Below are 16544 nucleotides of genomic sequence, written 5' to 3'. Positions count from 1 at the left end.
TGGTGTAATTGTAAATGAAATTATTTCTTAATTTCTCTGTTACTTTGTTATTAGTATACAGAAATGCTATTGATTTCTGGAGATTAATTTTATATCTTGTAACTTCACTGAATTCATTTATCAGTTCTAATGGTTTTTATGGTGGAACCTTTAGGGTTTTCTATGCAGAGTATCATCTCATCTGCAAATAGTGACAGTTTAACTTCTTCCTTACCAATATGGATGCCTTTTATTTTTTTTTCTTGTCTGATTACCATGGCTAGGATTTCTAGTACTATGTTGAATAAAGTGGTGAGAGTGGATATCCTTGTCTTGTTCCTGATCTTAGAGGAAAACTCTGTTTTTCACCACTGAGTATCATGTTAGCTGTCAGTTTTTCATACATGCTTTTTCTTATGTTGAGGTATTTTCTCCCTAAACCCACTTTGCTGAGTTTCTGTTATGAACAGATGTTAAATTTTGTCAAATGCTTTTTCTGCATCTATTAAGATGATATGATTTCATCCTTCATTTTGTTGATGTGGTGTATCATGTTGATTAATTTATGAATCCTGAACCATCCTTGCATCCCCAAAATAAATCCCACTTGATCGTGGTGAATGATCCTTTTAATGTATTATGAATGTGGTTGCTAATATTTTGCTGAGGATTTTTGCACCTGTGTTCATCATGAAGCTTGAACCATAGTTTTCTTTTTTGTTGGCATCTTTGTCTAATTTTGGTGTCAGGATAGCACTGGCCTCGTAGAATGTATTTTAAAGTTTTCTTTCCCCTTCTATTTTTTGGAATAGTTTAAGGACAATAAGAATTAACTCTTTAAATGTTTGATAGAATTCGCCTATGGATCTATCTGGTCCTGCACTTTATTTTTTTCATAGTTTTTGATCACCAATTTACTAGAGTTTCAGATTTTCTATTTCTTCCTGATTTAATTTTGGAAGAGTGTATGTCTATAGGAATTTATCCACTTTCTCTAGGTTGGCCAATTTTTTGGCATATAATTTTTCATAGCAGTCTCTTAAAATCATTTGTATTTTTGTAGTGTCAATTGTCACTTCTCTTTATTTCTCACTTTATTTATTTGGGTCTTTTTATTTATTAATTTTTCTTAAGGAGTCTGGATAAGTGTTTATCAATTTTATTTATCTTTTCAAAGAACCTCCTCCTGGTTTCATTGTGTTTTTCTTATTTTCTTTTCTTTTTTTTTAGTCTTTAGGTCATCAGGTCATTTCTTTCTGCTCTGCTCTTTATTATTTCCTTTCTTCTATTCACTTTAGGCTTTGTTCTTCTTTTTCTAGTTCTTTTAGGTGTATGGTTAGATTGTTTATTTGAGCTTTTTCTTGTTTCTTGAGGCAGGCCTTTATTGCTATGTATGTCCTTCTCAGAACTGCTTTTGCTGCATCCAAAAGATTTTGGACCTTTGTGTTTTCATTTTCATTTGTCTCCATGTATTTTTTTTTTTCTTGATTTCGTTGACACTTTGGCTGTTTAGTATTATGTTGTTTAGACTCCACGTGTTTGTGTTTTTTCCAGTTTTTTTCTTGTAACTGATGTCTAGTTTCATACTATTGTTGATGAGAAAAACGCATGGTGTGACTGCAATGTTCTTAAGTTAATTGAGACTTGTTTTGTGGCTTAACACAGGATCTGTTCTGGAGAATATCCCATGTGCACTTGAAAAAATGTACATTCTGTTGTTTTGGGATGGAATGTTCTGTATACATCTATTATAGCCATCTGGTATACTGTGTCATTCAAATATACTGCTTCTTTATTGATTTTCTGCCTAAAACTATCCATTGATGTAAGGGGGGTGTTAAATTTCCTACTATTACTGTATTACCATCAATTTCTCTCTTCATGCCCATTAGCATTTGCTTTATGTATTTAGGTGCTCCAATGTTAGGTGCATAGATATTTACAATTCTTATATCTTCTTATTGGATTGATCCCTTTATCATTATGTAATGATGCTCTTCTATGTTCCATTAGTCTTTGTTTTAAAATCTATTTTGTCTGATAGAAGTATTGCTATCCCAGCTTGCTTTTTGCTTCCATTTGAATGGTAAATGTTTTCCCATCTTTTCACTTTCAGTCTGTATGCATCTTTAGATCAGAGGTGAGTTTCTTATAGGCAGCATATAGATGGGTCTTTTTTTTTAATTTCTTTTAATGTTTGTTTATTTTTGAGAAAGAGAGAGACAGAGCACGAGCAGGGGAGGGGCAGAAAGAGAGACACACACACAGAATCCGAAGCAGGCTCTAGGTTCTGAGCTGTCAGCACAGAGCCTGACATGGGGCTTGAACTCACAAACTGTGAGATTATGACCTGAGCTGAAGTCAGACGCTTCAAGGACTGAGCCACCCAGGCGCACCAGATGGGCCTTGTTTTTTATCCATCTTGTCACCCTGTGTCTTTCAAATGGAGCATTTAGGCCAATAAAGTAATTATTGATAGGTATGTACTAAAAGATACAATGTCTTAAGAAAGACAAAGTAATATGTAAAACTGTAGGTTGATTATCCTAAGCATGCTTGATATAAAATGTTCTATGGAAAGAAGGTAGACTTTTCTAAATTAATTGGAACTCCTAAGTTGTACTCTGGAATCCATTATGCACTAGCCCAATGACTTACTTCAGCCTGATCCATTTCCTCACCTACGGAGTGAAGAAAACGATACTACTAAAACAGTAACACCAATAGTATTTGTTGAATGAATGAGCTATAAGATAATGCCTTATTAATTTTAAAGTAGTTTACACATGTAAAGAATAGTTTTCTTGAATTATTATGGTTACTTCTTCTGGTGAAAGAAACCTTGTGGATAAAATATGAATACTTAAATGTAGGTAGAAATCATAATCAGTATACCTAAATTTACCCAAATATATTCCTTAAAATGCAAGAAAATTTAACCAGTTTGAAACTAAGCATTGCTCATTAATATCCCAAATTTCGCTCTGAAATATCTAAAAAAACACTAACACAGTCTGCTAGTGCCTATCTTCAAATGTTGCACTTGCAAAACAGAATAGATGATAAACTGTTAGGAGACCAAGTACTAAATATGAAACACTAGTTTTAATCATTGTCTACCTAAGACTCACAGTCACTATCAACAGGTTAATTCTATTCTCCACGGTCAGAAAATCTTGATTTAGTTAACTAAAGAAGCTCACTTGGTCTAAAGAATAAAAAAACTCCTAGAAGCTAAGGGCTTTTCTGAAGAAATGAGTGATGCATAGTTTAACACTATTCTTTGAGGGTGGTAGTGATGTCATTTTTAAAGAATGGAATGTTTTTCTACATTAAGTAGAAATCTCTATGTCATTTTAGAAAAGATTTAAGAAGATGTAAGTTGGGACAAAGATGGTTTTAAAAGTAAAAACCACCTTTCAAGAAAGCTTTTCTAAACCCACTTTTTACTCTTTGTCTTTCAGACTCTGTTCAAGCACCTAGTAGTTCAACTAATTAAACCAGGTCTATTCTTGAAACAAACAAACAAAACAAAGCCAACTTCTTCCCTACAAATTATCCTTCTTTTTTTCTTTCATTTACTCAATTTGTTTATATTTACTTGTGAATATGTTTTCCTATAGGCTTACACAAAATCCAAAGAAGCAGGAAAGAAGAAAATTTTTAAATGTGGGCAAATTAGTCACAATTTGTTATAGTAAGCTATGTTGTTCAGAGCCCAGTAAGAATTCTGTTTAATGAAGACAGTTCTAAAAACTAAGTAAAAAATGTATCGTTGAGTAAAGAGTCTCATATGTTAAAATTTCTGTAGCTCTTAATGTGTAGTGACCTGCTGTTATTAAGGCACGAATTCCAAAACCCTTAATATGGACAATCAGATATCCTGATAAGACTCGGGAAAAATACCAATGTATAAAGTATTCTATAGTTCTATTTAACTGCTTCATAGCTTTTACATTAAAAGAATCAGATAGAATTTCAAAGTCTCCATCTTCAACCTAATTTTAAGTGTACATTTTATGGCTATGAAGTTAAACTATTAATAAGAATTACTGCATAGTGAAAACGATGTGTGATATACTTACACAGAACACCTACCAAAATACCTAACAGTGAAGTAAGAAAACATAGTATTAAATAAATCTAGTACTTTTACCTCAAACTGTACAGATAATTTCTACTTCTTAACCAAGTTCCTGATTTCTCCTTAGGTTTAACCCAATAGGGTTATACCGACTAATGCTAAAATATAAATCTTTAGCTGTTGCAATGGGAAAGCAGACAAGCAACACATTTTACTGTTAATGGGAGATATATTTTAAATTTCCCATATGTGGTGCCAAAAATTTACTTTAAGAGAAACACCTATGACTGGACCTCAGTAGTGATTTTCACTTTAGATATATTTTCCAGAACGGTAGCACGAGTATAGCAATGTTTTAAGAGGATGATGTGCTCTCAGACATTTACACTATGCTTTTTAATACGTTTTTGACCTGTGATGTAATTAATTTTTGTAACACATTATTTTAATGGTACACTAATTAACCTTGAATTAGAATGAATTCCCTGACAATGACTTTCTGTAGAAGTGCTGAAAATATCTTACATTAAGACCACCTAATGATTAATATCTTTATGCACTATTAAGAAGCTCAAAACAAGGGGCGCCTGGGTGGCGCAGTCGGTTAAGCGTCCGACTTCAGCCAGGTCACGATCTCGCGGTCTGTGAGTTCGAGCCCCGCGTCGGGCTCTGGGCTGATGGCTCGGAGCCTGGAGCCTGTTTCCGATTCTGTGTCTCCCTCTCTCTCTGCCCCTCCCCCGTTCATGCTCTGTCTCTCTCTGTCCCAAAAATAAATAAAAACATTGAAAAAAAAAATTTAAAAAAAAAAAAAGAAGCTCAAAACAAGAGCAAGATTAAACATACTTGTAAATAAGCAAAGATAAATCAGGCTTTGGAATTTCTGCTTTCAAAATGTTCTATACTTAAAAGAACAAAGACCAGCACAACCAGGTGTCTGAATGCAATAACTCTTTACTTCAAATTATAAAGTTCCCTTAAACATGCTCTAATTTGAGATTATTAATTCAAGTAATAACATAAGCAGTAATTTGCAGAGATGCCAACCTCAAAACCATTCAGGACAAAATCACGAAGTAAACACCTGTGGTTTCTTTTCTTTCTCTTTGTTAACCACAAACACATCTGGACCAACACAATGCAATTATTAAATTATTTTAGATACAGGATTTACATCTCTCCTCCAAAAGAAAAACCATGAATTAGGAGCACATTAAAGCTGTAGTTGCTTACAGACTATCCAAATTCATAAAGTAGTTTGTGCATTTTTTATATAATTGCTTTATCTTCTATAAATGATAAAATCTCCTACACATTTTCAAATTAAATATATTTTTACTGCTACTACAAAAGGTGACAATCTTTGTTTCTAGTTTTAACAACTCTCTTAAAAAATATCTTACAAGTATTTAGGAGATTAGAGGGAAAGCCATTATTAAAAGGAATCTGTGGCCATAAGAAGACTTACAAGCACTATTTGGAGAGCTCTGGATAAATTCTGGAATTCAAATACAGTTAACACACAGGGGGTAAAAAAGAAAAGAGTTCTCATCTGTTAACCACGGGTGCAGATACTGTCCTACCTCAGACAGATGAATGACTTAAGTGCTTGGAAAGTGCAGGGTGGCAGCTAACCTATTAAGTGGTATTACTTTCATACCTTCTCGAAAATACAGAGCAGGTCTTAATATTTTAAATGCTTCTTTGATATCCTTAGTTACTTGCCCTTATAAACTGTAGGATTTTTTAACACTAGATTTTCTCCTGATGTACAAATTAAACAAAAAGAGAATGCATTATAAAATGAGTCTTGATGTTCTTATAGTATTTTGTGAACAGACACAAAACATACACCATACAAAAACAAAAACCTGGCAAAATGGGTATGTTTAAATTTCTAAGAGTTGTCACTTGCCATTCTGTGCAAATGAAATATGGTAAACAAATCGACTTGAATTTCTCTCTGCAAAAGAACTGTATTTAAATTGACAATTGTAGTAGAGGCTGACATCAGCTACCAATAACCTTCCATGTCTCTATCTCCTCTATCCTATCCTTATCTTCCACCTTTTGCTACTGCTGTAGCAGCTGGCTACAGTGACAATCCTCACCTGCAAGCACCAGAAACCACACAATGTCACAATCCCTCTCAATAATGAATCGACAATGTTGTTTCAAAAACTTAAATACAGGGGCTCCTGGGCAGCTCAGTCGGTTAAGTGTCCGACTTCGGCTCAGGTCATGATCTCACGGTTTGTGAGTTCGGGCCCGGTGTCGGGCTCTGTGCTGACAGCTTGGAGCCTGGAGCCTGCTTCGAATTCTGTGTCTCCCTCTCTCTGCCCCTCCCCTGCTCATACTCTGTCTCTCAAAAATAAATAAATGTTAAAAAAAATTTTAAAACAAAAAACAAAAAACTGAAATACAGGATTAGGACTGGGAGGCAGTTTAAGGTCTCCAAATGTACCTAGCGTGGAAGCCAGAGGCTCCCTGTAGGATAATTTATTTACCAGCATTAAGAAGAACACCACACACCAATATGTGTGATACATATTTAAAATGAGCAACTACTTGATCTCTTTCACTGGCTAAGATCTAAGGTAAAGAGAAATGGTGTTGCTGAGTTATCAGGGAATTGAGGAGGATTTAAAAAAAAATCTTTTCACAAGGAGTTACTAAGCCATGCTGGTAGCAACTTAAGAGTGAAGAAATAAGTAAAGGAGATATTACTTTATCCTGTATAAAATAAGTAATAATAGCAATAATAAGTTGCCATGAAAACAGCCCATGTGTCCATCACAAGACAATAGATTAAGTAATAATATATTATTTTGAGGGAATATTATTTGGCAATGTAAAAAAAAAGAACTGATTTACACAACAAAATGGGTGAATCTCAAAAACATTACACTAAATGGAAGAAAACTTACACAAAAAGTATTATGATTCCATTTATATAAAGTTCTAGAACACATAAAATCAATCTATGGTAGAAAAAGTGTTAGAACAGTGGTTACCTTTCTGGAATTAGAAGAACAAACCAGCTGGGAAGGGGCATGAGGGAAATTTCTGGGGGTGATAGTAATGTTCTAGATCTTGACAGGAGCTTCAGTAACATAGGTATATGCATTTACCAAAATTAATCGAATGTGCAGTTAAGACTTGTGCATTTCACTGTTTGTAAATGCGATCTTAAAAATCAAACTATCTTAGTTTATTTAACTATTTAGTTAAATAAAATAGTTTTATTTAACTACTGAATTGTAGTTAATATGATGCTGAAGCATTTAGATGGAAGCAAAATACTCTGAAATGCATCAAATGAGACAGATCGATTGATGGATAGAAAGGTGGATAGATACTTATAAAGCAAGCATAGTAAAATATTAGTGGTAGAATCTAGGTGGTAGGTATATAGATGTTCACTGTAAAACCCTTTCAACTTTGTTGCACATTTAAAACTTTTCATAATAAAGTGCTGGGAAAAAATGAAACAAAAATTTGTTACACCCACATTCACAGCAACATTATACACAACAGCCAAAATATGAAAGCAACTCAAGTGTCCAAGGACAGATATTTGGATAAACAAAATGTGGTATATACATATAATGCAATACTATATAAATACATATAAAAGGAAGGAAATTCTGACACACGCGAGAACATGGATGAACCTGAAGACGTTATGCTAAATGAAACGAGCCAGTCATAAAGGACAAATATTTGTGATCCCATTTACATGAGATATCTAAAGTAGTCAAATTCACAGAGATACAAAGTAGAATGGTGGTTGCCAGGGGGTGGAGATCAGGGAGGGATGGGAAGTTAGTGTTTAACCCAGAGTTTCAGGTGGAGAAGATGAAAAAGTTCTGTAGGTGGATGGTGGTGGTAGTTGCACAACAGTGTGAACGTATTTAGTGCCACAGAACTGCACACTTAAAAATGGTTAAGATGGTAAATTTTACGTTATATACATGTTACCACAATAAAAATAAATAAAAAGTAAGTTGCCAAAAAGAGCATAAGATTTAAACTACTTTTACTATCTTTCTGATTTTGTATTAATTCTGAGTTTCTGATGTAAAGTCAGGCTACATTTTGAAATGGTGCTGCTGCATTAATGCAAATGAAACTAATAGGACAGTTTAGAATGCACTTCTCAATTATTAGTGTGAATGAACAAATTCCTTCAAATTACTATTTAAATCAAACAAATATACAACCAAAATAACATATACTCAAATGTAGAGAGTTATTTAAAAAAAATACATTTTTTTCCTTTCTCAAATCCTAAATAAAACCATAAATTTAGCCTCAGTGTATGGACTCTGCTTCTTAAACCTTTTGTTAGGTTTATGTTCTCAATTTTACCAGGTTTTTCAGCAGTTTATAAGGCAAAAGCATGTAAATTATATTGTGATATGAGCCACAAATTCAAAACAAAGCAAGAAGGGAAAGGAATGAAGATAAAGTAACTTCCTTCAAAGCATTTGAAAGAATCAATAAACATGGAAAATGGTACAGAAAAGTTAACTACAAAACTTTTTTCTGTTATGGGAAACACAACGTCCTAATTACTGTATCAGCTGGAAACACCACACAATTTTCTCATATTAGAAATACATGTCTTACCAAACCACAAGAGACTCTTAAATAGAACAAACTGAGGGTGGACGGGGGTGTGGGGAGAGGGAAAATGGGTGATGGGCATTGAGGAGGGTACTTGTTGGGATGAGCACTGGGTACTGTATGTAAGCCAATCGGACAATAAATTATATTAAAAAAAAAAAAAGAAATACATGCTTTACTATATTAGTAATTACAACTTGAATAAATTATACACACACATACACACACACCAGGAACTATACTTATTCATAATAAATTAACTTCATTATAAAATATGATTATTTTAAATACATTTTATATATAGGTTCATGTGCCATGATAGTTATAGATCCAAATATACATACATATATATTTCCAGCAGTATATGACTGTTTATTTCAATATGTGGAAATGCAAGCAAGTCATTTATGACTATAAATTAAATTTCTATGACTTTGACTTATCATTTTATGACTATAATTAAATTTCTTTATGAGCTTATAGCAAATTTTAAGTGCAATAAATGTAATTTTTAGTCATCTAAGGGCAAGAATGAAATTGGGCTGAACTTGCTGGATGAACATTTTAAATAAAGTCATATACCACCCCAAAGAATCCTAGGCAATCAGTAATGAAATCTCTCAAGCTCAAATATCAAATAGATAGACACAAAGAACTGGATGTCCTTTCAAAACTGTAATTGTCACCCAACTTATTATAGCAGGGAAATGCCTTTTTTTTTTTTAAAATAAAGGGGTTAAAAGTATTTTGCTAGCAATTTAATTCTGACATTGCATACTTTTAGCTCATCATCAAGGCTTAACAAGTTGTTTTATTTGCTAGAGCTTTAAAAGTCATGAAGCAATACCATTTATTTTATTTAGGATGTTAAGTTTGATTCTAATTTTAAGCTCTCATTTCCCTCATGTTCTTAAATTAATTCATACCAATCCCTGATTAATAATAAAAGTCTTGCCATCAGTATTCAAGGCCCAGCCTGAGATGTCATGGCTGAGAGGGCAGAAATCTGCTTGGAGCAATGAGAGAACCCAACTGAATTCTTGGCGTCTCAGTCTATGAATGTGTAAGCACTTCATCTGTTCATGGAAACACAATGTTCTGGCAGGCTGGGGGTGAAGGTAGCTGCATGGGTAACAAACTGGAAGACCTGGGAAGCCATACTACACCAGAGTAACTGAATGACAGAAGCAATACATTTTATCAGTTCCTTTTATCTTTAAAAAAATTGTGTTAGTGGAAGCTATTTGTGTTCTAGACATTTTATTCCTATGACTGCTGTCCAATGATCTTTGCAAAGGTCATGTGTAGATTTGCCTTTTAGGACGATTCGATAAAAGAAATTGTTGCAAATCAGAGCATAACACTAGCAGGGTCAACTGGAAATTGTACGTCCTTCTTTAATCCAGTGGCAAAAAGAACACTCTCTCAGGCCCCCATTTCCACTTAGCAATTATATGTATTTGACAACTCTGATTTAGTTCCTGTCTGTAAAATGAGGATAGCATCTACTCACAGGATTGTTGGGAAGATAAGTGAAAATACTCTGTGAACTAAAACACACACCATATAAAGTTTATTATTTGAAAGATGGAAAGTTCTCATAGGGAACATCTAGTACATGCACAATACATTCCAGGGAAAAAGTGACCTTGAAAAGTTAAGTGGACTTCGAGTTTCCAGTTCCAAATATAAGGAGGCTGAAAGTTGCCACTCCATCCTAACAACAAGCAAAATGCTGAACAGATTGAAAAATCAACTATTCTTGGATCCATAAGAGAGGGGAGGACATAGGGCAAGTCACTGCCCCCAAGACTAAAGAGACAGACAGGTGACTCGACTTTGTAGAGCAGAGCTTCACAAGTGAAAACCACCCAAGGAACCAGTGCCAGGAAGAAAAACCGGACTATAATGACAAATTGCTAAAGGCTCAGTGCGGACAACTCTTGAGAGTTAAAAACTCCAGGGGGATCTACTCATGGTGGGGAAGGTAGAAATCTTTGTGAGATTTACCTCCAGGAGCTTGGCCAGGTTCCCAAAGTAACTTTCAAAGAAAACTCCCCTCCCACTTCTGGAGGGGGAAATGAATCCTAAAATATGCCAGAGCACTCTGTTCTTAACAAGGCCTGCCTTCAGGGAAAACTAGTTAACTAGTGTTTAACTTGCTGGGGTATTATCAGAGCCAACTGACCTGGAGTAAGAGAAATACTCAAATCTAGCCCACTCTAGCCATCCTATTCCACCTAAGCAGGGAGGAAAAAAAGAAACACTTGTTGGGATTCACAGTCCAGACGCATAGACTCATTAAAGACTGAGACCTAATCATAGGACAACAGAGCCCTTCCCCTCCCCCACGCCTTGCCACCACATTACTAAAGGACTATTTTAAAAGGTTCCCTTTACCTGGTATATGATGTATAGCTATCAGTAAAAATTACAAAGCATACCAAAGGGCAAAAAACACACTTCAAAGACAGCAATTATTGGAACCAAACATGGCAAAGATACTGGAATTATCAGGCTAAGAATTTAAAACTATGATTAATATGCTAAAAACTCTAACAGATAAAATGGACAGCGTGCAAGAACAGATGGACAATGTAAGCAAGGAGATAGAAATCCTAAAGAAGAACAAAAAGAAATGCTAGAGATTAAAAAAAATAGTAACAGAAATAAAGAATGCCTTTGATGGGCTTACTAGTGGCCTGGATACAGCTAAGGAAAGAATCTCTGAGCTAGAGGATATATCCAAAAGAATCCTAAAAAACTGAAAAGCAAAGAGAACAAAGACTGAAAAAAAACAGAATAGAACATCCAAGTACTGTGTAAAAACTACAAGAGGTGTGACGTATACATAATGGGGACACCAGAAGGAGAAGAAACAAAAGGCACAGAAGAAGAATATAAAACAATGACGATTTCCTGCAAATGAATGCTGCACACCCAGCCACAGATCCAGGAAGGTCAGGGGCACATGGGTGGCTCAGTCAGTTAAGCATCTGACTTCGGCTCAGGTCATGATCTCATGGTTCACAGGTTCAAGCCCTGTGTCAGGTTAGGCAATGATGGTGAGGAGGCTGTTTGGGATTCTCACTCTCTGCCCCTCCCCTGCTCTCACTTTCTCTCTCTCATGATAAATAAAAATAAACCAAAAAAAAAAATATATATGTATATATACATGTAATATATATATACACATGTATATATACATGTAATATATATATATATATATATGTCAAAAAACCTACACCTAGACACATTATTTTCAAATCATAAAAAGTCAAAGACAAAGAAAAATCCTAAAAGAAGTCAGAGGAAAAAATCCTTACTTATAAATGAACAAAGATAAGAATTACATCTGATTCCTCCTCAGAAACCATGCAGACAATAAGAGAGTGGAGTGAAATATTGTAAGTGTTTTGAAAAAAAGCTCCACCAACCTAGAATTATGTATCCTGAGAAATTCTCCTTCAAAAATGAAGGCAAACAAAAATTGAGGGAATTTGTTGTCAGCAGACTTTGGAAAAATGTTAAAAGAAGTTCTTTAGAGAGAAGGAAAATAATAACTTGGATCTACATAAAGAAAACGAGAAGAGAGAAGAAGCAATAAGTGAAGGCAAAATAAAAACTTTTGTTTTCTTATTTTTCATTGATCTAACAGATAACAGTTTGTTATGTGTGTGTCCAGTATTGTTTAAGTACTTTATACATATTGACATAATCCTCAAAACAACACTAACACAGGTGCCATCACAATCCCCATTTTACACATTAGGAAACTGAGACACAGAATAAACGTGACAAAAGTCACAGAGCTAGGAAATGATAGTGCCAAGACTTGAACCCATGTAGTCTAGCTCACCACAATTATACTGCTTCTAATTATTCACTGAATCATTCATTAGTTCATCAAATATTTATTGAGCATATTGAGTGGAATATGCCCAAAACTCTGATAAAACATTTTCAACAAGGAAGATGTCAAAATATTTATCTTTCTCAAGAAGCTACTGAAAGAAATGCGCCATCAAAACTGTGAAACAAATAAAAAAGGAAGCTACTGAAGGAGACACTTCATCCAAACAAGGAAGTAAACAATAAAAGATAAAGACCCAGGATCCAGAAAACAGAAAACAGAAGAATCCAGGAGAGAAGGGAAGAGAATTCCCAGGACAGTGGTAAAGCATCATCCCAGGATGACATCTATGCAACAGGCCTAGAGAGCAACCAATGGAGATTAAAGAAGAAAGGAGAGTTCCAGAAGGGCTACCACTAAAACAATATGGGATTGATTACCTGATGTGTTTGCACATCTGCAGAGAAGACCTCTTTTGGGCAATTTGAGGAAAGAATTAATGATAGAAACACAGAAGATATAACACAAAAAAACAAAAAAGAAGCAACTATTAGCCTTAAGAAAAACAGAATGCTGTGCCATGGTATATAGACTGCATTATTCATAATTTATAATTATTCATTTCCTTCCCACCATTGCACCATAATCAGAATAGGCTTTCTACCATACAGACTTGGAGTTTGGCCTCATGACTTGCTTTGGCTGAAGGAATGTGAGTAGATGTGACACATGCTACTCCCATGCGGAAGTTTTAAATGTATGCGGGGGGTCTGATTCTGTCTGCCTTTAGTTCTGCCCCAGATAGTGTTTATCCACTAAGACTGGATCTCAGTATGAGAATGAGAAGACAGCTGAATTAAGATGAACTGAACCCAATAAGGCTAGCAAACCCAGCTGAGCCTGGACTGATCCCAAACTCTTTTGAAATATGAGCAAGAAATAAATGTAGTTATTAGCCACTGAAATCTGGCTAACATCAAAAGCTGACTAGTACATACAGTACCACCTAGGGCTCAGCAATGAACATAATTTACATAGTAATAATAACATAATTACTTTATAGCTATATTACAATTATAAAATAATATTTTAACATTGATTCTATAGAGATGCAATCAGAAAGCTGAAACTAAAAGTTGTGATATAGTTGTTAGGAGGGTGGGGAGAGAAGGAGTGGGGAATATGAGTAAAACAGCTAAATCCTAATAAAACATAGAGGAAAATCAATAATGTCAAGAGATATAAGTATATTATTTAGAATTATGCAGGTAAATTGCAAAAGAAACAACTAAAAGAACTAAGAGTTTTTGCCTCAAGGGAGCTAGAATCAATGCGGGAAGGGTACAAGCAAAGGAATACGTTTTTTTGTTATAAGACTTATAGTACTAATTTTCTTTGAACTACCTGCATGTATTAATTTTATAAAAATCTTAACTCACAAGTACAAAAATAAAAAACAATAAAACCAAGGAAAGCAGTCACACCTGATTTAGTGGGACAAAAATGTAGTCTAATCCAGAAAGGCAAAAAAACCCATCCTAGTGGGAATCAAAAGACCTTTTAGGGGCACCTGGGTGGCTCAGTCGGTTAAGTGTCTGACTCTTAATTTCGGCTCAGGTCATGATCTCACGGTTGGTAGGATTGAGCCCCATGTCGGGCTCTGCGCAGACAGTACAGAGCCCCCTCTCTCCCTCTCTCTCTGCCCCTCCCCTGCTCACACACGTGTGGACATGCGGGCCCTCTCTCTCAAAAATAGACATTAAAAAAAAAAAGCCTAAAAAAAACCGACCTGGTTTTATTATTTCACAATCTACTTTTCTCCACCCACATCTCTCTTAGCTGTTTGTTTCATTACTTAGGGGAGAACACAACTGTTACTGGTTCCCCTTTACTGCAGAATTATAGTCTTATATTTTCAGTTCCAGATGTCATTGACAATATGTATTACAGGAAAGATATCGCCTGAAAATGAGGTAAAAATAAGGCCTAACCTGTATAAAGAGCTCTCAATTAATACATACATTGATTATTTATCTACTCCTCACATTATCTATGATCACTGCAAGAAGCACCTCCTAACAATCACCACCTTTCGGTCATTTCAATCATTTTACACTGCATTATCAAAGAGTAAGTAAAATGATTAAAACTGAATTAGTAAATTTTATTCCCTATTTTAACAACTGTAACTCAGGGACAGTTTAAGCTATGTCAACAGTTTTATTCACAAACCAAATAAATTTAATATATTTTACAAAATAATTTAGTACAGACTCCCTTTAAGTAGCGGGCTCACATTTAAATGAATGGATTTACCAAAATTCTGACACACAGTATTCTAGAAATATATTTACTGAGCAAAGGACAATATACTTGTTCAAAATGCAATGACAGTGGGGCGTCTGTGTGGCTCAGTTGGTTAAGCATCTGACTTCAGCTCAGGTCATGATCTCACGGTTTGCGAGTTCGAGCCCCACGCTAGGCTCTGTGCTGACAGCTCAGAGCCTGGAGCTGCTTCAGATTCTGTGTCTCCCTATTTCTCTGCTTCCAAATAAATAAACATTAAAAAAAATCTTTAGGGGCGCCCGGGTGGCTCCATTGTTTAAGTGTCCAACTTCAGCTCAGGTCATGATCTCACAGTCTGTGAGTTCGAGCCCTGCGTCGGGCTCTGTGCGGACAGCTCAGAGCCTGGCGTCTGCTTCGGATTCTAGGTCTCCCTCTCTCTCTGACCCTCCCCCATTCATGCTCTGTCTCTCTCTGTCTCAAAAATAAACAAACATTAGTGCTCGCTTCGGCAGCACATATACTAAAAATAAACATTAAATTAAAAAAAATGTCTTTTAAATCTTTAAATAAAAAAAAGTACAATGATAGAAGTTGTGATGATAGAAGATGTGAAAACTATTTAAAAATATTTTTATATAATCTATAGATTTCACTTATTAAGTTAACAGTCTCTCCCTTTATTGTGAAGAAACAAGTTACTTGACTGCACCAAGCTTCAGCTAGTAACTTACACAACATCAACAGAAAGATGATGGACACATACATAGAAAGCATCTTAACTGAGTGACACTATCTCACATATATATTCTGATACAATCTTACACTGTATTTTGAGTTGTAGTTCATAAGCCATTTCGGAAAAAAACACTGGGGCAGAACAGCAGGCATAAAAAAATAATTAACAAGGCATGTTTTTCATACCTCTTCATCTTTCATATTCACATCCATATTTTTCGATTTGATGACTTTGGTTATATGGTCAATGTTGTTTTCCCTGCAGTAATCAAATATGTTTTTGTCTTCTTCCCTAATTAGAGTAAAAATAAAAAGTGTTTTACTAGGTAATTCATAAAAGTTACATATTTTTAACATAACTTGTTTACTGCTGACAAACATCAATGGAATTTCTGTTTTTATGAAGAATTTTACATGAACAATAATGGATTTTCCATAAGACCTAATATATCCCATCTCTAAAGTTGTTAGCAACTATAATTACAGGGAGAAGTTTCATCTGCTTTAACAAGTTACAATAATACAATGATATAACACTTTAGTACATTTTTCTCAGCCCTCTTCTTCTCCCCAGTTCCTTTTTACACACTGACAGGCACAAATTTCCTGACTCAGAATTTTCAGTAGTAGCACTGCAGTAACAAGGTTACTTACTATTGTCTATACAGAGGTTTTAAAAAATCAGGACACAGCTTATTACTTTTCTTACAGGATAACAGAATAAGCTGATTGCTGCTACTCAAGTTCATGCAAACACACACACACACACACACACAATCACACACACTCACACACACACTAATGTAATTTTCTTAAAGGAAAGACAAAAAGCAATTTTCCTAAGGAAAAGATAATTAAAACATCACAAAATTCACAACCTTTTATGAGATATTAGAAACAAAGACTAGGAACAAAAACTGGGAAGCATACTATGTACAAGTGCTCTTCTAAGTATACTGATCGACTAAATTCATTCACTCT

General features: G+C 34.8%; 1 protein-coding gene across 4 annotated transcripts in view; it reads right to left on the bottom strand.

Moving 5' to 3' along the window:
* Positions 1-16544, bottom strand: part of ACBD6 (acyl-CoA binding domain containing 6) — a 202505-nt gene that overhangs the window by 98929 nt on the left and 87032 nt on the right. For all 4 annotated transcript variants that reach the window (XM_043568327.1, XM_043568326.1, XM_043568328.1 and 1 more), the window contains one exon: positions 15750-15855. In XM_043568327.1, the coding sequence (XP_043424262.1) occupies positions 15750-15855 (106 nt within the window). The remainder of the gene's footprint in view (positions 1-15749; positions 15856-16544) is intronic.

This window comes from Prionailurus bengalensis, chromosome E4 (genome assembly GCF_016509475.1).
Source record: "Prionailurus bengalensis isolate Pbe53 chromosome E4, Fcat_Pben_1.1_paternal_pri, whole genome shotgun sequence".
Classification (NCBI taxonomy): Eukaryota; Metazoa; Chordata; class Mammalia; order Carnivora; family Felidae; genus Prionailurus; species Prionailurus bengalensis.
This window is presented reverse-complemented; position numbering and strand designations above follow the sequence as displayed.